The sequence below is a fragment of the Rhinopithecus bieti genome, unplaced genomic scaffold, assembly GCF_001698545.2.
Source record: "Rhinopithecus bieti isolate Rb0 unplaced genomic scaffold, ASM169854v2 scaffold_15296, whole genome shotgun sequence".
Classification (NCBI taxonomy): Eukaryota; Metazoa; Chordata; class Mammalia; order Primates; family Cercopithecidae; genus Rhinopithecus; species Rhinopithecus bieti.
The window spans coordinates 2044253-2065707 of record NW_016809075.1 but is presented as its reverse complement, the minus strand read 5'-3'; the positions used below and the strand labels follow the sequence as shown (position 1 = coordinate 2065707).

General features: G+C 40.9%; 1 protein-coding gene across 5 annotated transcripts in view; it reads right to left on the bottom strand.

Moving 5' to 3' along the window:
- Positions 1 to 21455, bottom strand: part of MAP3K19 (mitogen-activated protein kinase kinase kinase 19) — a 58766-nt gene that overhangs the window by 27087 nt on the left and 10224 nt on the right. For 4 of the 5 annotated variants that reach the window (XM_017888405.1, XM_017888407.1, XM_017888408.1 and 1 more), the window contains exons 3-5: positions 13038 to 13131; positions 7589 to 7667; positions 6391 to 6650 (exon numbers count right to left, since the gene is read on the bottom strand). In XM_017888405.1, coding sequence (XP_017743894.1) covers positions 6391 to 6650; positions 7589 to 7667; positions 13038 to 13131 — 433 coding nt within the window. The remainder of the gene's footprint in view (positions 1 to 6390; positions 6651 to 7588; positions 7668 to 13037; positions 13132 to 21455) is intronic. The other variant, XM_017888406.1, reaches the window with a different exon arrangement.

Here is a 21455-nt window from a genome sequence, read left to right as displayed (position 1 = left end):
TTTTTTTTCTCTTTTTTTTGAGATGGGGTCTCGCTCTGTCACCTAGGCTGGAGTGCAGTGGCATGATCTCATCCTGCAACCTCCACCTCCTGGGTTCAAGCAATCCTCCTGCCTCAGCCTCCTGAGTAGCTGGGATTACAGGCACCTGCCACCATGCTCGGCTAATTTTTTGTATTTTTCTTTCTTTTTTTTTTTTTAGTAGAGACGGGGTTTCACTATGTTTGCCAGGCTGGTCTTGAACACCTGACCTTGTGATCCACCCACCTCAGCCTCCCAAAGTGCTGGGATTACGGGCATGAGCCACCATGCCCGGCCCAAGCTGCGGATTTTATGTGAAATCTTCTTCCCCTACCCTTGCTTATTTATTTGAAAGTTTTATATTTTTAATTTTTTGTATAGACAGGGTCGTCTTATATTGCCCAGGCTGGTCTCAAACTCCTGGGCTCAAACAGTCCTCATACCTTGGCTTCCCAAAGTTCTGGGATTCTACGTGTGAGCCACTGGGACTGACCTCCCCTCCCTGGTTTTTCAATGTTGTGAGGGTCAAACAAATGTCTGTAGGTCCATTTCAGCCACAGGCTGTCATTCTGAAGTCACACAGAGAGAAAAAGACTTCTTCAAGATTTAACACAGTAGAAAAGCCAATCCCAGGTGAAAAACAAGTCACCTAGGAAGAGGACCCCAACAGGAGGGGCCACAGGCATTCCTTTGGACACAGCTGGCCATGGCACCCCCACTTCATTCTTAATGCATTTACTCAACAATTATTTACTGAGTGCCTACTGAGTAGCCAACACTGTCCCGGAAGATGGCAATTTATAGTTGTGAGCAGGAAAGACAGATCTTTGCTCTTTGCCCCCAGAGGTTGCATTCCAGAGGTTGAGGTTTTCATTGAAAAGATGTCAAAAGTTAATCCAGAAATACAATTGAATATAATTTATAGTTGGGTATATATGGATAACATCCTGAGTTTTTTTTTTAAAAACCCCTTTCAAGTATTCTTATCAACATTTGGATAAATATTATCCAGTATTGGTCAGGAATTATGTGGGGTAAAGACTTCTGGTGGAAATGCAGAGGCAAGATCTTTCTGGTAGGTAACTTGACAATATGTGTCAAAGCCTTTTTTAAATGTGTAGAGACCAGCCTGAGCAACATAGCGAGACTCCATCTCTACAAAAAATGTTAAAAGTAGCCAGGTGTGGTGGCATGCACCTGTACTTCCAGCTCCTCAGGAGGCTGTGGCGGAGGATCACTTAAGCCTGGGATATCGAGAATGCAGTGAGCCATGTTTGCAACACTGCATTCCAGCATGGGCAACAGAGCGAGACCCTATCTCCAAAAAAGTAAATAAAATAAAATGAGTACAGAGTTCCAATTAAAAATGGCAGATTGAATTTACAAGCTTTTCTCCAGTCCCTCCACAAATCACACTAAAATCACAGTAAAGGAATTAAAAAATGTGTAAATAAGGACAAAAAAATAAAAACACCCAAATGATAAAACAACAGATGAGCAATGTCAACATTTTGGACAGAGAAAACTGTATGGACGAATAAGAACTGATTGAGTTGTCAGCTTTCTGTGTTCTGCCCAACGCTTGCAAGGGGAGAGCCCAACCAGAAATAAGAATCTCGGACAGGAATGGGAACTGAAGGTATCTCCGAAGACAGGGATGCAGGCAAGACTGAAACGAGAGGGTGCTCATAAGTCTGTGCTGGAATAAGTCCCAGATTCCCTGCCCTGTCCACTATGAGGAGTTACTCTTCTCCTTTCCTGCAGATGACTGGAAGTTTAGTCCCTGGAGGGTTTGAAACAAAGATGCTAAGGAGCTGGATATGGCTGAGAGCAGAAATGGGGTGCTGGAGTGAAAATATGAGGATTAAGGAGAAGTGTACACACTGAAATATGAACCCCATTCAGTGCCAAGAACGTTGCCTCTAATAACCTGTAGGCAGGCACTTGGATTCTCTCTCTGGGGAAAACTAGCCGAGAGAAAAGATCCATCAATCTATACAAGCTGACACTTAGGAACCCCTCTACCAATCGTCCAGTTCTCCACCTATTCAACTCCCTTGAGGACCATTCAACAAGCTCACTCAAACATACAGAACTTTTTAGTGAAACCCTTTAGATACAAATAGACAAGATTCAGCTGATATGTAGGGAAATGCTCCAATATGAAAATACAGAGAACATATCAAACTGAAAGAAAGAAAGGAGCTCAGAAGAACTAGACAATAAACAAACAACTCTGTCGTTCATATTCTCCATGTACCCCTTCTCAAGAAGCTGCTGGGAAATGTGCCCTAGTAAATGAGGATTAAGTAAAGCAAGGAAGCCAGCCAAGGTGGCTCAAGCCTGTAATCCCAACACTTTGGGAGGCCAAGGTGGGTGGATCACTTGAGCCCAGGAGTTCAAGACCAGCCTGGGCAATATAGTGAGACTCCATCGCTAAAAAAGAAATGTTTTTAAAGTAGCTGGGCCTGGTGGTGCATGCCTGTAGTCCCAGCTACTCAGGAGGCTGAAGAGGGAGAATGGCTTCAGCCCAGAAGGCGGAGGTTGCAGTGAGCTGAGATCGCGCCACTGCACTCCAGCATGGGTGACACAGTCAGACTCTCTCTCAAAAAAAAAAAAAAAAAAAAGGAAAGGAAGATTAAGCCACATATCCAGTACACAGAGATTCAACACAGCAAGGAGGCAAGGGAATTCCCAGGATGACACGAGGGGAATCTCAGATGGGCGGCTGGGCAGTAGATCCAGAGAGCAGGTGGTGCGGAGTAAAACTGGAGGCCAGGAGGGTCCAGGAGCAATGTCTCCAAAAACAAAAGGAACCAACAGATTGCCTGATATCTAATCACCTGTATTGAGATTTGTTTTACAGGTGCAATACCCAGGATGGGATGAATTAGTAACAGATATACAAAAAGTAAATGAAGAAATGAAGTGGTTATTACTAATGCTGAGATAAATACAATGTCTAAAAGGAGAGGAAATGTAATCAACACACTATGGAGCTCAGCTGCAAATAATACTTTACCTAGTCATAATAACAGAGACATTGAATATTGATTTCAAAAAAATAAATACAGGCCGGGCGCAGTGGCTCACACCTGCAATCCCAGCACTTTGGGAGGCCAAGGCAGGTGGATCACGAGGTCAGGAGATCAAGACCATCCTGGCTAACACGGTGAAACCCCGTCTCTACTAAAAATACAAAAAATTAGCCAGGCATGGTGGCAGGCGCCTGTAGTCCCAGCTACTTGGGAGGCTGAGGCAGGAGAATGGCGTGAAGCCGGGAGGTGGAGCTTGCAGTGAGCCACGATCGCGCCACTGCACTCCAGCCTGGGTGACAGAGTGAGACTCCCGTTTCGAAATAAATAAATAAATAAACAAACACAAAGATTGGGAAAACTGGGCATTGCTTGTGTGTGAGGCAAGTAATGTAAAAGTAATAAATCTTAACAGATGAAACCCAAACTGGACAATCAATAAATACCACTCTAAACATGATATGTAGCAATATGAAAGCATACACTAGAAGAAACAGTCTTGTACTAGCTGTACTTTTTTTTTAAGAGATGAGGTCTCACTCTGTCACCCAGGCTGGAGTGCAATGGACTAATCATCATCCACTGTCGCCTTGGCCTCCTGGAATCAAGCAATCCTCCCACCTCAGCCTCCCGAGTAGCTGAGCTATTAGGTGACTGTGCACCACCACAGCCACTTAATTTTTAAAATTTATTTTTATATATGTACTGTCTTTAGAGGTGGAGTCTGCCTATGTTGCCCAGGCTGCCCTCAAACTCCTAGCCTCAAGCTAGTGCTCCTCCCTTGGACTCCCAAAGTGCTGGGGTTACAGGCGTGTGCCTATGCACAGCCAGTACTTCTTATTTCTTTTTCTTTTCTTTTCTTTTTTTTTTTTTTTTTTTTTTTTTTTTTTTTTTTTTTTTTTTTTGAGGTTTCATGTGATCTGCCCACCTTGGCCTCCCAAAGTGCTGCCCTGGACCTGATTGTTATTATTATTATTAATTAAAAATGCATTTGTAATGGCTATGTGCCAGGTATAGATGCCCGGTGCGTGGAGGCTGAATGATTCTTACTTTTGTAACCCGGTGAAGATGAGCACATAAACAAATAGTGACAATTATGCTTGATTAATGCTATGTTGTAAGTAAGATCAGGATCCTATAGGGGAACAAAGAAATGGCAACTCATCCAGTTTTGGGATGTTCAGGAAGACTTTCCAGAGGAAGTGGTTTCTGAGACAGAACCTGAAGGATGGCATAATGCCTCCGCAGAAAGAACAGCAGGTGCACATATTCACATGCATGTTTAGGGAATAGAGGGCATCTAGTGTGCTAAAGTTTATCATACTGCTGAGGAAGAGTGGCAAGATATGAGGTTGAAAGAGGCTGTTGAGGCTGAACACGGTGGCTCACGCCTGTAATCCCAGCACTTTGGGAGGCCAAAGTGGGAGGATCACTTTAGCCCAGGAGTTCAGTAACAGCCTGGGCAACATGGTGAAACCCCATCTGTACCAAAAAAATAGCCAGGCGTGGTGGCATGCGCCTGTACTCCCAGCTACCCAAGAGGCTGAAGTGGGAGGATCGCTTGAGCCCAGGATGCAGAGGTTGCAGTGAACCAAGATCATGCCACTGCACTCTAGCCTGGGCAACACAGCCAGACCCTGTCTAAAAACAACAAAACAAACAAACAAACAAAAAATGCTATCGAGATTTGGGAACTAACTTTGTAAACTTCAAGGAGCCAGAGTCTAGGTCCACTTCACAGTCCAGATTTCATATGAACTCTTTTACATACAGCCCATCAAAACACTGCTTCACCATCATGCCAAATGAAACAAGCCAGATGCAGGACAAATATTGCATGATTCCATTTATATAAAAGACCTGGAATGGTCAAATTCATATTGAGACAGAAAATAGAATAGTGGTTGCCAGAAGCTTTGGGAGAGTGGGAAATAGAGAGCTATTGTTTAATGGGCACCGAGTTTCAGTTTTGCAAGAAGAAAATGTTCTGGGGATGAATATTTGTGATGGTTACACAACAATGTGAATGCACTTAATGCCACTGAACTGTACACTTGAAAATGATTGAAATGGTCAATTTTATGTTACACACATTTTAGCATAATGAAATCAAAAAACATTTTTAGGCGAGGCAAGTTGGATCAGGCCTGTAATCCCAGCACTGTGGGAGGCCAAGGCAGGAGTATCACAAGGTCAAGAGATCGAGACCATCCTGGCCAATATGGTGAAACCCCGTCTCTACTAAAAATACAAAGCTTAGCTGGGCGTGGTGGCATGCACCTGTAGTCCCGGCTACTTGGGAGGCTGAGGCAGGAGAATCGCTTGAACCTGGGAGGCAGATGTTGCGGTGAGCTGAGATCATGCCACTGTGCTCCAGCCTGGCGACAGAGCGAGACTCCATCTCATAAATAAATAAATACATAAATTTAAGCACTGCTTCATTTAAATTTCACTTAAAATGTATCCTTCTCTTAAAATCCCATAATAATTATTCTTTCTTTTTTTTTTTTATTTGGTAAGATACCTCACAGCTCCGCTGGCATGCAGTCTCCCTCATTGTGATAAATCAATGAATGTAACTTGTTGGATTATAAGGTTGTTCCTGGTGGTTTTGGCGGGTTGGTTGAGGACAGTGGTAAGCAAATACGAAAGACAATGTTGCCACAGGGGTAAATGCTGGCATCAGTGCTGCTATCTAACAAATGAATCTTGGGCTCAATGTAGTTGGAAGTAGGCTCTTAGACTTGCACATTAACTTGGGGATCCAGGAATAAGGCTAAAGTAGACTCAAGTCCATAATGACCCTAGGACCTGGTAGAAGTAAACTCACTACTTCTGGCCAAAGGCATCCACAGCATGGGCCCCCAAGATTCTCACAGATAAACATCAACCAAATATGAGCTCACAATGAAGATTTTCAAACACTCAAGAAAAAAGTCAACCATAGTGCAAATCAGTAGGATATTGTTAACTGAAATTATCAAATATAGTTTATAAAATAACGTCTGAAATGTTTAAAGAAATAAGCAATGAAATAATCTAAACAATAAGATATTCTCAAAATATTTGTCTTCTATTCCTTGAACAAATATGTAAACATTTGCACATATAGTGTTCTTTCTGCTGGAACATTATGCCATCCTTCATTTTACTTGTTTACTAGTTTATTGTCTGCCCCACACCCCCATGACCCCCAGGAATGTAAATTATACAAGGGCTGGGGTTATTGTCTGATATGTTTACTGCTCTATCTCCAGCATTTAGAACAGTGCCTGGCACAATACATAAATATTTGTTGACCGAAAGGACTCACTGTGGAATTCAATGTTCAACTTACCTTCAGATTTTCTTTGCTGCTCCTTCAGAAAATGAGGAGCATCTTCTCTGGTTACAGACTTGGAAATGTTTGGTTCTAAACAAGATCTCGGCAGCAAAAAGCCCAAGTTCACATCGCAGAGCTCCCTGGAACTTTCCTCTTTTTGCAAAAGTAAGGGCCGCATGGTCAGCGTGTTTGTCCTGAGCTCCACCATCTCAATTTTATTTGGATGAGAAACTGCATGTGCTTGTGCCCATTCTTGATGCGATGAGGTTATCTGACTAAAGGGGGAGGGAAATGTTTTATTTAAAACTCGGTTGCCACATCTTCTGAATATCCAGTTCTCAGTCCAGCCTGACATCACTAGAAAGTTTGAAGAACTATTTCCAAATGGTGCTGCTGAAAGGAAAGGCTGAATCCTGAGAGGGTAAGACATCTCCACCCACCGACTCCCCCCGGCCTCCTCAGCCCTCTGTACCTTCACCTGGATGCATTAGGTTTCAGCTCACTCTCATTTTCCCAATCACCATTTCCTTGCACAGAGAAATCAGAGACCAAGGGCAGGAATGGGGGATGCACCTTTTTATCTCCACAGGCATTGACTAGCCCAGTGCTTCTCAAACTATCTTTGATGAAGAACTGGCATTTAAATTTTCCAATCATTGTGAACTGATACTTTTGTAAAATATAAGTGAATTGCCATAAAATGGAAGAAAATAAAAGACATGCAAAAAATAAGCTTCAATTTTTTTTACTACCCAATCAATGAACGTAAGTTGTTTGCCAAATTGCTTTGTAACTTTTTTAATAGTCACCCTCACAGCCTGTCCTGACCTTATCATGGACTGGTAACAGGACCACAGAACCACATTCTAAGTAACTCTGCCCTGTAGTAGGGTCAGCAAACTACAGCCCAGGGGCCAAATCCAGCCTTCATCCTTTTTCTGTAGCTTTAATTGGGTCACAGCCACACTCCTTTGTTTACAAATTATCTGTTGCTGCATTCAAATGACAGTTGCAGATTTGAATCATTGCAACAGAGACCATATGGCCCGCATAGCCAAAGTGTTTATGATCTGGCCTCTGCCACATACTATTTATTGCGACCTCTACTTTTAAGCATTATTATGGATTGAATTACTAATAATGTAGGTTGCCACATGAGTATCATTGCTTCATACTTCATTTCAAATCTGATAATTCAAAGAATATTCCTTACTTCTTTTCTTTTAAGTCTTCTTGGCTCATTTCTTGAGGAGGACTGACATCTCTTGGAAAAGTCACAGTGATCTCAACACCTATAGAAACATATCACAGTAGTAGAAGGAAGAAAGTAATGAATTCCAGTGGAAAGCAGGAGACATACTCTATTTGTTTGGCTAATCTCTTCTTAATGATTACAAAATGGACATTAACCAGGGGCTGAGGTTTAGCCATTTTTGTATCTTTCCTGTTCAGAATATGATAGATCTTAAATAAATGCTTGCTTAAAGAGCAAAAAACCATATAATAATATTTTACAGATGTGAAATAAAGTTTTATAACAAGCTGTGTTGTCCCCAGGATGAAGAAAACAGGACCACCTTCTATAAAGTGTAATGACACCTATCTCCCAGCACTATCGTGAGGATTCAATGCGATAATTTATGTAACACCAAAGATGTGTGCTTGCATTTGTAATTTTCGTCGTTCCATGAAATAATTCCCAGAATAACCCTTAAGACAGAAAGTTCCAACTTAGAGAATATGCGCTTGCTCACAATATAAGATGTCAAGCAAATTTATGTAAAAAACTAGTGTGAACTACTCTGACATTGCCTGTTCTTTAAGGTGTGTTTATTCGTTCCTTTTTTTCATTTAACAAACTTTTATTAAGCATATGCCAAGCCCAGCACTTTGTGCTGAAAACAGGGAAATAAACAAGATGCAGCTGGGGCCCTAGTAGAGCTGATAAGAAAATACAGAATGCAGTGAGATAAGCACTGTGATAGAAGCAAGTGGTGATGTTGGCACAGAGAGAAGCGTCCTTCCGGGAAGACACAATGCTTGTCCCGGTATTCATTTCTATCCATTTATCTGTCAGAGCCATTTATTCACTCAATCTGCATGTGCCTGGAGGAGCAATGGCTGTATGAGCTCCACTAATTGAAGGCTGGGGAAGGAGTATCACGGGGAGGATAAGCTTAGAGTGTGAATCAGACATCCCTTCTCTGCCACTTCCTGGGTGACCTTGGGAAAGTTGCTTAATAGCTGTCACTGTTATCTAAATTAGTAGATTTTTATTATTTTAAAAGACTTTGGATATATTTGTTTGTAATACATAGGAGCTACCATAGTGAAAGCATTTTGTTGTTCAATTTTATACCTGTGCCATTTAATGAAACAAGTACATTAAAAAAAAGAAAAAAAGTAAAAAATTCCAAAAGGAAAAGTTTTGTTTACCATCAGGCAAATGATAATAGTGTTTATTATCATTGTCATCCAATATTATGTTTTGTGCTACCATAAAAATGTAGCTAGCTTTGGTTTTCTTAACGTTTCTCAAATAAGACAACTTGATTGCATGTTTTCTAGTACTATACAATTGCATGAAACACTTGTCTAAAAATGAAGTTTCCTTGGAATAGTCCATTGTTTTTTCAGTTTTCAAAGAGCCTATCACCACACTATGTAGCACAAAATGAGAGGCTTGGAATTATTGAGCTGGAAGGAACTTAGAGGTCACCTAATCCAAGCCTTTCATTTTAGAGACAAAGAAACTGATAGCAATGAGTTTGCATGACATGCTCAAGGTCGTTCTCCTACTTGAAAGGAAGACGGATGTCTTTCACAACATTTTTGTAGTCATCCTTGAGTGCAAACACCTAGCTGACATGTTAGAGTGAGAAAAACACACAGCATACTTTCCTAATAACTAAACTGTCAGTGAAAAGAATGTTCTGGCACAAAAGCTAAATGTATTTAGTTCTTTGCTGTGAAAATTAGAAAACTGACTGTATTCACATGAACCATATTTAAGGACAACTGTACTTTTGCAGTTGTCAAGAATTAATAGATCCAGAATGCTTTCAAACAAATTTAATGTGCTTAAAATCTGTTCGTCAGCTGACTTCTTTTTCAAACCAAGAAACAAAGATATAATATAAGCACATGTAAGAGAAAACCTACCTGCCTTTCAAGATATTGTTAAGAGCTAAGGTCCACTGTCCTAATTGTTGGTCCTAAATTGGAAAAAAGATTATAGAATGCACTGATTCTGAAGTCCTCTAGAAACATACAAATGTTCTCTTTGTTCTGCCTCTTGAATACTGTGAGTTGCTGAGGTTGCTATGGATAAGGCCTCTCGAGCTACCCAGTAGGCCAAGGAAGAGGATGCATTGTCACAGGTAAAAACAAAACACTTGCTCTTATCTAAGTGCATTTTTCACGTAATGAGCGTCAATTAACCCTATCAGAAAACATTACCATAGAGAGAAATTAAAAGGCAACATTTCAACATAGCCACGAATGTATTTTCTTTATAGAAGAGGTGAAAATGACATTCATAACCAATCAGAAAATGATCATTAATTTGTTGTTGTTAGTGTCAAAGCCATTATTAAAATAAAACTTAGAATCTGGCCCAGCCTAACTGATTTCAATAAAGAAAAATTATTTTCTCCAGAAAAGCCTCACTTTCCTGTTTGTTCTCCTTATTTCATTTGTTACGTTTTTGTGGGTACTTAATAGGTGCATATATCAATGGGGTCCTTGTTCTATTTAAATGAATGTGCATATCTGTCTGGATTGTGAGCATGGAGATTCAAAATATTTTGATGCCATCTTCACATTTTGATGATTTCCTAAATTGTAAAGCTCAACACGGACTTAAAAAAAAAATAACAACTGTATTTCCAGCCTTCTATGCTGCTAGATTCAGAAAGCTTACTTGAGAGACTGATGTATGTGAGTTACATGAAAAAAGATAAGGTGCAGGCATCCTGTGTGCTGATGGGGGAACCAGCAGAGGGAGGAGATTGTTACATTGATAGTGGGAGCGGCTTTTCGGTTATGGCAGAGGTGGCATGATTTGGGGGTCAGTAGCAGCCAGTTTTGAAATGCATTTATGGGAATTCTTCCTGACAATCCAATCTGGAGCCTTCCTGTTATGGACTGGATGTTTTGAATGTTTGTGTCCCCCACCGCAAATTCATATGTTGAAGTCCTAACCCCTCAGTGTGGCTTATTTGGAGATGGGGCCTCTAAGGTTACATGAGGTGTCAAGGGTGGGGCCCTGATCCAGTTGGATTTGTGTCCTTCTAAGAAAAGAGCTCACTCACTTGTGCTCTGCCTGTGTGTGCACAGAGGAAAGACCACATGGGGACAGACCGCCATCTGCAACCAGGAAGAGAGCCCTCACCAGAAACCCATCCCTGCTAGACTCTTGATCTTGGACTTCCCATTCTTAAAAACTGTGAGAAAATAAATGTCTGCTGTTGAAGCCCCCCAGTCTATGGTATTTTGTTTTGGCAGCATGAGTGGACCAAGAAAGTTCCTCTCCTCTGGTTTTTCAATGGTATATGAACTTCCTAATATCTTTCAAATTTCCCTTCCTTTTTAACCCAACCAAGAGTAGGTTCTTGTATACCTGCAACTACAAATCCTGATGAATTTATACTGTATTAAAATATGTTTAAGCCCATTAGTTTTAGGGAATAGGTTCTCTTGTTCACTCATGAAAAGAGTAAATTTATAGGCTCAATTTCTAGTCTACAAGATTTGTGTCTGTTATGTTCTCAGAAAATAGTGTTTGTGTTTGTTTGTTTGTTTGCTTGTTTTGAGACCGAGTCTCACTCTGTCACCCAGGCTGGAGTGCAACGGCGCGATCTCGGCTCACTGCCACCTCTGCCTCCCGGGTTCAAACGATTCTTCTGCCTCAGCCTCCCGAGTAGATGGGATTACGGGTGCGTGCCACCATGCCCAGTTAATTTTGTATTTTTAGTAGAGATGGGGTTTCACCATGTTGTCCAGGCTGGTCTTGAACTCCTGACCTCAGGTGATCCGCCCACCTTGGCCTCCCAAAGGGCTGGGATTACAGGCGCAAGCCACAGCACCCAGCCCATTTAAAGAGATTTAAACCAATATTTAAAATGAATATAATGCACAATAATATTGAAAACACTTTTATTTCAGAATTTGTGACTAGAAAGAGTAGCTAGCTCAACTGAAGTTTCTACCAACTGTGACGTGCAATTTTATCAGGAAGAGAATTGCTTCTTCCAAATTTGTAACTCAAGTTGTTAAAAGCTTAAAACTGAAATAACTTAGTGGAGACGCCTCATAAGTATTATGGCTCCCATATGAAAACTAAAAATATTGCAAATCAAGTTTAAAAGAATGACTAACATCCCAAATGGTGAGTTATCTCCAAATTGAGCAGAATAAATGAAATATTTAACCTCCTAGAAGGCGCTTGGGACACCATTAGGCTTCTAAGAGCTTGGCTTTGAAGTCTATGAAAGTCGAAGGAGGACTGCAAGGACCGTTCTGAAGGGTTTCGGGATTTATTTTCTTTTGTTAGCTCTTTCAGGCTTAATGGTGTTCACAATTTTAAGGGTTACTCAATTACTCTCCGCCCTCGGCCTGGGGAGGGACGATTCCCAGTGGGCGTGAGAAAGGCAGGCGGCTGCCCAGGAGAGGGCAGCATCGCACCACCTCCCGGGAGACGCTACTCGGGAGAGCTGCAGCCTTCTGGGAGGCGCGAAGGGATGAGAAAAACGGGCATCAAAGAGGGCGGCTTCCCTGGAGTGTTAGAAATAGAAGCCAGAAAATTGCCCGGGAGAAATTGCAGCAGTTCAAATAAACATTTACTTTAAGAAGGTTATGGATAGATGACAGACAAATGGGATAGCTGTGGCAACTATGTTCTGAGGAGAGAATCTGCAAATACTTTGTGCCCTGTTAAGTGCAAGGGCACTTACGGTCTGACAGGATAGCATATTTGAAATGGGTGGTGTTCTGGAAGATTCCAGAGTTATGGCCTTGTAAATAAAAGACCGAGACTTGGGGACTTTCATGCCTTGTTCATTCCCCCACCTTCCCCTCAGGGACAACAGCTGATGGAGACATGTGTGGCTCTGGAAGGGAACTGATCGCTGAAGCTGCTGGAAGATTCTGAGAGGAAGAAAATGGGGAAAGGATGTTATCAGACAAAAAGGAAGGGACAGGGAATGGCTTGGCTGAGCTGGAGTGAGGTGGGATAAAAGAGCCAGAGAGCATTGCCTATTCTGGACAGTCAAGTTGCCTAGACCCACTGATTCAGATATGGACCAGAAGGTAGTGTCATGAGTGGTTTTCTTCTTCTTTGGGCTTCTGTGTTTTCAAACTTATTTATTATTATTTTTTAAACTTTTATTGCAGGAGTTAAGCTCAGGGGTACAAGTGCAGGTTTGTTCCATAGGTAAATGTATATCATGGGGTTTGTTGTACAGATTATTTCATCACCCAGGTATTTAGCCTAGTACCCATTAGTTAGTTTTCCTGATCCTCTCCCTCCTCCACTCCCTCTACCCTCCCATAGGCCCCAGTGTGTTTTGTTCAAACTTCTACAATGAGTGCTTCTGAAATTGAAGGGAAGCCCATATGATCATGTTATCTTTGTAAACACATTAAGGACTGAAGCCCGATACCTTCTGTCCTGGGTTGCCAGTCCTGTCTACCACCACTGGGATCTTCTTCACTAACCGGTGTGGAATGACTGCAGTCACCATCTTGGTCGAACTCCTGCAGTATCATAAAATTCAAAACTCAGTAATTAGTTATTCAATGTACCAATTTGTTGGCAGAATGAATGTTGATTTTTCTAGGCTAAAGATTCACACCGTGGATTTCTTTTAAATTGGATAAAGTATTTAGGAATAAAATAATAAGAAAGTATCTGCTCTTGGAGCACTAGGCTCAGACAGTCATGGATGTGATTAATTGCATAATCAAAAATGAAGAGCAAAACTCAAATCACATTGACACATAGAAATTCAGTATTTTATACTTTATTATCTCAGTGCCCAGGCTGCTAAGCTGCCCCAAATTCCATCCCGGTGGGTAACTGGAAAGAATCCTTTGGCCACAGTCACAGTGAACAACCCCAAAGGAACGTGATCTTTTCCATAATGCCTCCCTGGGGCATCATTTACAAATAGCAAGAATGGAAATCCCTGCCCCTTGTGGAAGCTACAGATATAACCCTAGACTGAAAGGAGTCAGCAAAGCTGATTAAAGTCTTCACTATGATGGCATTCTGATCTAAATCATGGTGCACAACACCTCTTAAACTTCCTTTTCACTCTCTGGAAAATAATTATTATAGTTGAAAACCAACTTGATTTATAGAAAGTACTCCAAACATTTTAAAGAAGAAATGTTTTCTTAGAATTCATTGTTTTTGGTAGTTTCCTTCATTACAAGTTATAGCTGGTGATTTTGTGCCTTTAAATTTCTAGAACCATGATAGACCCAAGTAGTAGTTAAAACATCCCATCACAACCCAAATGTTACAACTAGCTGTCTGGTTTCTATGATCTAGGTGGACTACCTATTTAAGGGGACTGTTGGACAAGAAGTCTTTGCCCTAAGTGCACAAGCCTGTCATCTGAAATGTCAGAGAAGTGGCGAGTCACAAAAATTCTCTGAGAGCTCATTTATTAATTCCCAAGAGAGCTAGGAAATTTCTGGCTTTTCTCTCCGTATTCATTTTAATTGTTGTAGCAAATAATAAAAGTTGGCCAGGCACGGTGGCTCACTCCTGTAATCCCAGAACTTTGGGAGGCTGAGGCAGGTGGATCGCTTGAGCTCAGGAGTTCGAGACCAGCCTGGGCAACATGGCGAAACTCTGTCTCTACTGAAAATACAAAAATTAGCTGGACGTGATGGCACACACCTGTTGTCCCAGCTACTTGGCAGGCTGAGGCAGGAGGATGGCTTGAACCCAGGAGGTCGAGGTTATGGTGAGCTAGGGTCATGCCACTGCACTCCAGCCTGGGTGACAGAGTGAGACCCTGTCAAAAGAAAGAAAAGAGAGAGAGAGGAAAAAAAAGAAAAGTAGAAGAAAAGATAAAGGAAGTAAAAGTAAATCCTGGCCAGGCGTGTTGGGTCACATCTGTAATCCTGGCACTTTGGGAGGCCCAGATGGGTGAATTGCTTGAGACCAGCCTGGACAACATGGTGAAGCCCCATCTCTACAAAAAATACAAAAATTAGCCAGGCATGGTGACACGTGCCGGTAGTCTCAACTACTCGGGAGGCTGAGGTGCGAGGATCATTTGAGCCATAGGAGGTTGAGGCTGCAGTGAGCCATGATTGCACCACTGCACTCCAGCCTGGGCAACCAAGTGAGACTCTGTCTCAAAAAAAAAAAAAAAAAAAAAAAAAACCAGAGGTAAAACCCTCCATTTATACAGTCATTAAAAATATTTTAGGTATTCAATCATAATAACTTAGTTGTCATACCTTACTTGTATTCAGTAGTTTATACTTAAACATTGTTTTTTAATGTTCAATTTTTATGGGCACATATGTATATATATTTATGGGGTGCAGGAGATATTTTGATATAGGCATGCAATGCATAATAATGACATCAGGGTAAATGGGATATCACACATCAAGCATTTATCCTTTGTGTTACAAATGATTCAATTATACTCTTTTAGTTATTTTTAAATGTACAATTAAATTATTACTGACTATAGTCACCCTGTTGTGCTATCAAATACTAGGTCTTATTCTTTCTTTTCCTTTTCTTTTTCTTTTTGTTCTGTCATTGGGTTGATTATTCATTCTTTCTAGCTATTTTTTTTTGTACCTATTAACCATCCCCCTTCCTGCCTACTCCCCACTACACCCTTATTAATACTTTCTAAAGCATTTTCTATCTCCTGGCAAAAGTCAGGTGCCCTATCTCAGACTATCCTGGTTTTCAGTGGCAAATGGGTTCACTCGGCTCCTAGGCTGTTGTCAATTTCACTGCTTATTCTTCTCTGTATTTCAAAAATTCTACCATTATCTGGCAAATTCCTTCTCCTTCCTATCAAATCGCAAAGGGGGATGTATTCTTCCTAGAACATATGAAAATACAAAAAAGTATTTTTTAAAGCAAGATTTTAAAAAATCACCTATAACCTGACAACCAAAGAGCAAACACTGTTAACACAGAAATCATATTTTCTTCGTGTTTCTCCTAAGTATTTAAAATATACTTGCATCATATAATTTTGTATCTGACTTTTAACTTAAGCATACGTTCATAAGCAATTTACTAAGTAAATGTCATTTTAATGGAATTTAAGATTTCTTTCCTTCAACAAATATCAGAGGGTCATCATAGTACTTTTTTTTTTGAGATGGAGTCTTGCTCTGTTGCCCAGGCTGGAGTGCAGTGGTGTGACCTCAGCTCACTGCAACCTCCACCTCCCGGGTTCAACTGAGTAGCTGGAACTACAAGTATGTACCACCATGCCCTGCCCCTTTTCATTTTATTTTTTATTTTTTGAGACAGAGTCTTGCTCTGTTGCCCAGGCTGGAGTGCTGTGGTGCAATCTCGGCTCACTGCAAACTCCACCTTCCAGGTTCAGGTGATTCTCTTGCCTTAGCCTCCCAAGTAGCTGGGGTTACAGGTGCCCGCCACCATGCCTGGCTAATTTTTTTTTTTTTTTTTTTTTTTTTAGTAGAGATGGGTTTCACTCTGTTGACCAGGTTGGTCTTGATCTCCTGATCTCAGGTAATCCACCTCCCTTTGCCTCCCAAAGTGCTGGGATTACAGTCACCTGCCACCACGTTTGTCCGACTTTTCATTTTATTTTATTTAATGCAATATATGGAATTGATCTTCTTCTTATTGTTTGAATGTGAATACTTCAATTAATAGAAAAGTTGGAGATAGTTTTAGATGTTTATGGGTCATTTGAATTTTTCTTTTTTAGTATTATATATAGTTTTTGTGTAGATCCTTAGTCTAGAACACTCTAAGAGACCTCAAAACACATTTCTACTAAGAGACCTCAAAACACATTTCTACCATTTCATCTAATTACAGTGATTCAATGAAATTTTTATGCTAAGCTTTGGGAAAACAGCAGCCTTCATTTGGAAGTGTTAGACATAGAACTGGTTCTCACATCAAGTTTCCATGTTGATTACAGGGCTGTGGTCAATCTCAACTATTCAGTTCATTTGTCAGTTGGTCCTATGGGAAAAGTTGGAAGCCAGCAGTGTGGTCGTACCCACCTACAAAATGCATAATGATGACTAGCATTTACATATATAGTGACAGACACGGTTCTATATGCCTTAACATATTAACCCATTTATGCCGGAGGTTGCACATTTTTTTGTGTGAAAAATCAGACGTTGGCGATGACCTTGAGCAGTGGGATATAAATAACCCCCACAAATTCAGCGTTCCAGTAATGGAACACTAGGCATAAATGGGTTAACTAATTTAATCCTCACAACTCTAAAGTTAGGATCTATTATCTTCATTTTATACCTGAGGCCCAGAAAAGTTAAGTAGCTTACACGAGGTCACACAGCTAGCCAGTGGCAAAGCCAGAATTCACACTCAGACTCTGAAATCTGGGTCCAGAGCTTGTCACCACTCTGTGATCTTGTTAGCATGAAAAGTTTGAAACAATGAATTTCGACAAGAACCAGAAAAAAAAAAAAAGTTAATCAGCAAAATAAAGGGAAAGGATACTCAAACCTAATTGATAAGTTTTGCATAGAAAAAATAATAATAAAAGATGTGTGATATCTATAAGTACCTGACAAAAAATTATGCCATGAAATAAACTGTAAAACCATCAGTATCACAATCAAAAAGGATGTAGGGAATAAGATGACTTTGAAGGTGATCATGGAAGTGGAGACTCAAACAGAAACAGCTCAGAATTTTCTAACTTATTTTATAATGCTTATTTTATAATGCTAAACAGGAATGACTTTAAGATGTGCTTGGGTGCCACAAGGAGGAGAACTGAAATAGTGTCACCTAGGAGTGAGTAAAAGAGACAAAACACCAGAATAGCAAATCCCAAGCATAGATGGATTTCATAAACCATTGACAGCACCACAGGAGCCGATAGATGGATGAGAAATAGAGCATCGCATTCTAGCCTGCAGACAACAGCGTACCAAACATACAGACGGTAAAGGCATGATAGAAATCAGACATAATTAGATTTTTTTATTTTTATATTTTAGAGACACGGGATCTCGCTCTGTCGCCGAGGCTGGAATGCAGTGGCACACTTTTAGTTCACTGCAGCCTCGAACTCCTGGGTTCAAGTGATTCTCCCACCACAGCCTCCAGGAAGTAAGTGGAACTACAGATACATGCCACCATAACCAGCTAATTTTTTAACTTTTTGTAGAGACAGTCTTATTATGTTGCCCAGGAGTGTCTCGAATGCCTGGACTCAAGGGATCACCCCACTTCAGCCTCACATGTGCTGAGATTACAGGCATGAGCCACCACGTCCAGCCTACAATAAAATTTTGAAAGAAGATTCTCCTCAGATGAAAAAGGATGACTGGGTGAGTCTATAACGAGCCTCTCTGGAGCTGTCCTACAGGCAAGGCAGCTGCTTATATTCGTAAACTATAAAACCTATTTCAGACAACCAAAAAGAAAACCAAGCTTTCATTTAAAGAAAAGAGTGAAAGGGATTTAAACCCCAGTTAAACCACTAGGGAAGAAAAGGCAAATACAGTACTGAAAAGCCCATTTCTCCCTCAAAAGGAGTTTAAACTTTATTTCAGCTACAATAAGAAAAAACACCTAGTGAAAGTTTTTTAAAAAAGATTTAAAGTTGCCTTAAAAAATGTACTGATTGGGCACGGTGGCTCACACCTGTCATCCCAGCACTTTAGGAGACAGAAGTGAGAGAATCTCTTGAGACCAGGAGTTTGATGTTGTTTGTTTGTTTGTTTTTTAGAACCAGACTCTCGCTCTGTCATCCTGGCTGGAGTGCAGTGGTGTGATCATAGTTCACTGTAACTTTGAAGTCCTGGGCTTGAGGGATCCTCTTGCCTCAGCCTCCCAAGTAGTTGGGGCTACAGGTGCATGCCACCACATCTGGCTGAGGCCAGGAGTTTGAGACCTGCCTTGGCAACATAATAAGACCCCGTCTCTACAAAAAATTTTTTAAACATTTATTTCAGTGTATTAATATGAAAGGATATAGTTAGTCTTTTTAAAAAGAAAGTTGCTTAAATAGACCATAAAAAATAAAAGTAAATACGTTTTTGTTTATCAATATCTTTTGCATGACACCTTAAAGATTTGTCTCTAGGTATTTTATTTTGATTACTACATAATATTAGTAACCAAACACAATGCAATCTTCAATATTGTGACAAAACCTAGCAAATTTCTCAGTCTCAGCACTGTTGACATTCAAGACCAGATAATTCTTGGCTATGGGGGCTGTCCTGTGTCTGGTAGGATGTTTAGGAGCATCCCTGACTTGTACTCACTAGATGCCAGCTGCATTCTCCCCCAGTGATGATACTGAAATGTCTGCAAACATTGTCAAATGACCCCCTAGGGTGGGAAGGGTGGGGGCTGGGAATCACTCCCTTGCTGGGAACCAGGGTACTAAATTCTACTTTGGTAGGAAGCAGACTAAACTGCTTATAAAAGTTAAAAATGCACAAAGTTAAAATATTCAAATAGGATTTAAAAAGGAACGTTTCTGTGGTAGCTCATCCCACCCCATGTCCCAGAGAGGTCTTGATTTAACCATTTCTTTACTTTTAATCTTCACTTAATTTTTATCAAAATTAAACTGCACATTTAAAAAAATCAAATAATGTTAAAAGACTTATACCAAGAAAAACAGTCACCCTTTTCCTCAGAGGCAACCACTTCCAAACTTTTAACTGTTTCTTTTGGTATTTTCTTCCATATTTCTGCATAGTTATCATGCTGTCTCTTGACTCATCAAAGTGAGGCATCATCTATTGACTTATTATGGTTAATAATTTAATGTTCTTATGCCCTGCCTCCATCCTCCCAATACATTTACCTTCTTTGTTGTTAAATTAATAGTCAATGGCTAATTATGATTATGAGGCTATTGTACTTTGTAATAGTACAATTGTACTGTAGTATGATTATGCTTTCTTTCTTGTATAACTATATTTTTTTCCTGAACAAACCCCCAAACCCTTGTTTGTTTGTTTGTTTGTTTGTTTGTTTAAATAGACTTTACTTTTAGGGCAGTTTTAAGTTCACAGAGAAACTAAAAGGAAGGTATAAGCCGGGTGCAGTGGCTCCTGCCTGTAACCCTAACACTTTGGGAGGCCGAGGTGGATGGATCACCTAAGGTCAAGGGTTTGAGACCAGGCTGGCCAACATGGTGAAACCCTGTCTCTACTAAAAATACAAAGATTAGCCAGATGTGGTGGAGCATGCCTGTAATCCCAGCTACTCGGGTGGCTGAGGCAGGAGAATCACTTGAACCCAGGAGGTGAAGGTTGCAGTGAGCCAAGATCGTGCTCCAGCCTGGGTGACAGAATGAGACTCCATCTCAAAAAAAAAAAAAAAAAAAAAGAGGAAGGTATAGAGATTTCCCATATACCCCCTGCTCCCACACATGCACAGCCTCACCCAGAGTGGTACATTTGTGACAGTTGTCCATAGTTAACATTAAGGTTCACTCCTGGTGTTGTACATTCTATGGATTTGAACAAATGTATAATGACCTGTATCCACCATTAGAATCATACAGAGTAGGGCCGGGGGCGGTGGCTCAAGCTTGTAATCCCAGCACTTTGGGAGGCCGAGACTGGCGGATCACGAGGTCAGGAGATTGAGACCATCCTGGCTAATACGGTGAAACCCCGTCTCTACTAAAAAAATACAAAAAAAAAAAAAAACAAAAAAAACAAAAAAAACTAGCTGAGCGAGGTGGTGGGCGCCTGTAGTCCCAGCTACTCGGGAGGCTGAGGCAGGAGAATGGCGTAAACCCGGGAGGCGGAGCTTGCAGTGAGCTGAGATCCGGCCACTGCACTCCAGCCTGGGCGACAGAGCGAGACTCTGTCTCAAAAAAAAAAAAAAAAAAAATCATACAGAGTCGTTTCAGTGCCCTAAAAATCTTCTTTACTCTGCCTATTCATCCTTCCTTCCCCTCATTCCTTATTTTTTTTTTTTTAATTTCTAGTTGGTTTATTTTATTTACTCTTTTAGGTCTTTTTATTAAATGCCTACATCTTCCCAACCTACAGTGGTCTCTCCACTTGATGAAATGTATCAGACAATATATCTGTCCTGTTTCCCTCCTCTGTCCTGCTCCCTGCCCCCATCCCAATCCCCCAGTCATCTGAGCTCTTTGTTTTCTAGACTTGCTACATAGCTGAAGTCCTGGTCCTGCCTTCTTCATTATACCAATGATTCCTTCCTCTCTCTTGATCCCCTGAGTCATAGATCCTATTTTTTCCTCTTTCTTTATTTACTTTCTCAATTTAATAGAGCACTTAGTAGCTTCCTTAAAAGGTGTATCAGAAGTAAGATGTTTGAGATTTCTGTGTCTGAAAAAATGTCTTTATTCAACTCTAATGCTTAACTGAGAGTTTGTTTGGGCATAGAATCCTAGTTTGAAAATCATATTCAGCCGGGCCAGTGGTTCACACCTGTAATCCCAGCACTTTGGGAAGCCGAGGTGGGCAGATCACTTCAGGTCAGGAGTTCGAGATCAACCTGGACAACATGGTGAAACCCCATCTCTACAAAAAAACTCAAAAATTCTCTGAGCATGGTGGAGCACGCTTGTAGTCCCAGCTACTCAGGAGGCTGAGGTGGGAGGATTGCTGGAGCCTGGGAGGCAGAGGTTGCAGTAAGCTGTGATTGTGCCACTGGCCACTGCATCCCAGCCTAGGTGACAGGGTGAGACCCTGTCCCCAAAAAAGAATAAAAGAAAAGAAAAAAAGAAAAAAAGCTGTATTTTCCAGGCTGGTCTCCAACTCCTGGGCTCAAGTGATCCTCCCATCTCAGCCTCCTGAGTAGCTGGGACCACAGGTACAGGTGTCCACAGCTATGCCTGGCTGAAAAC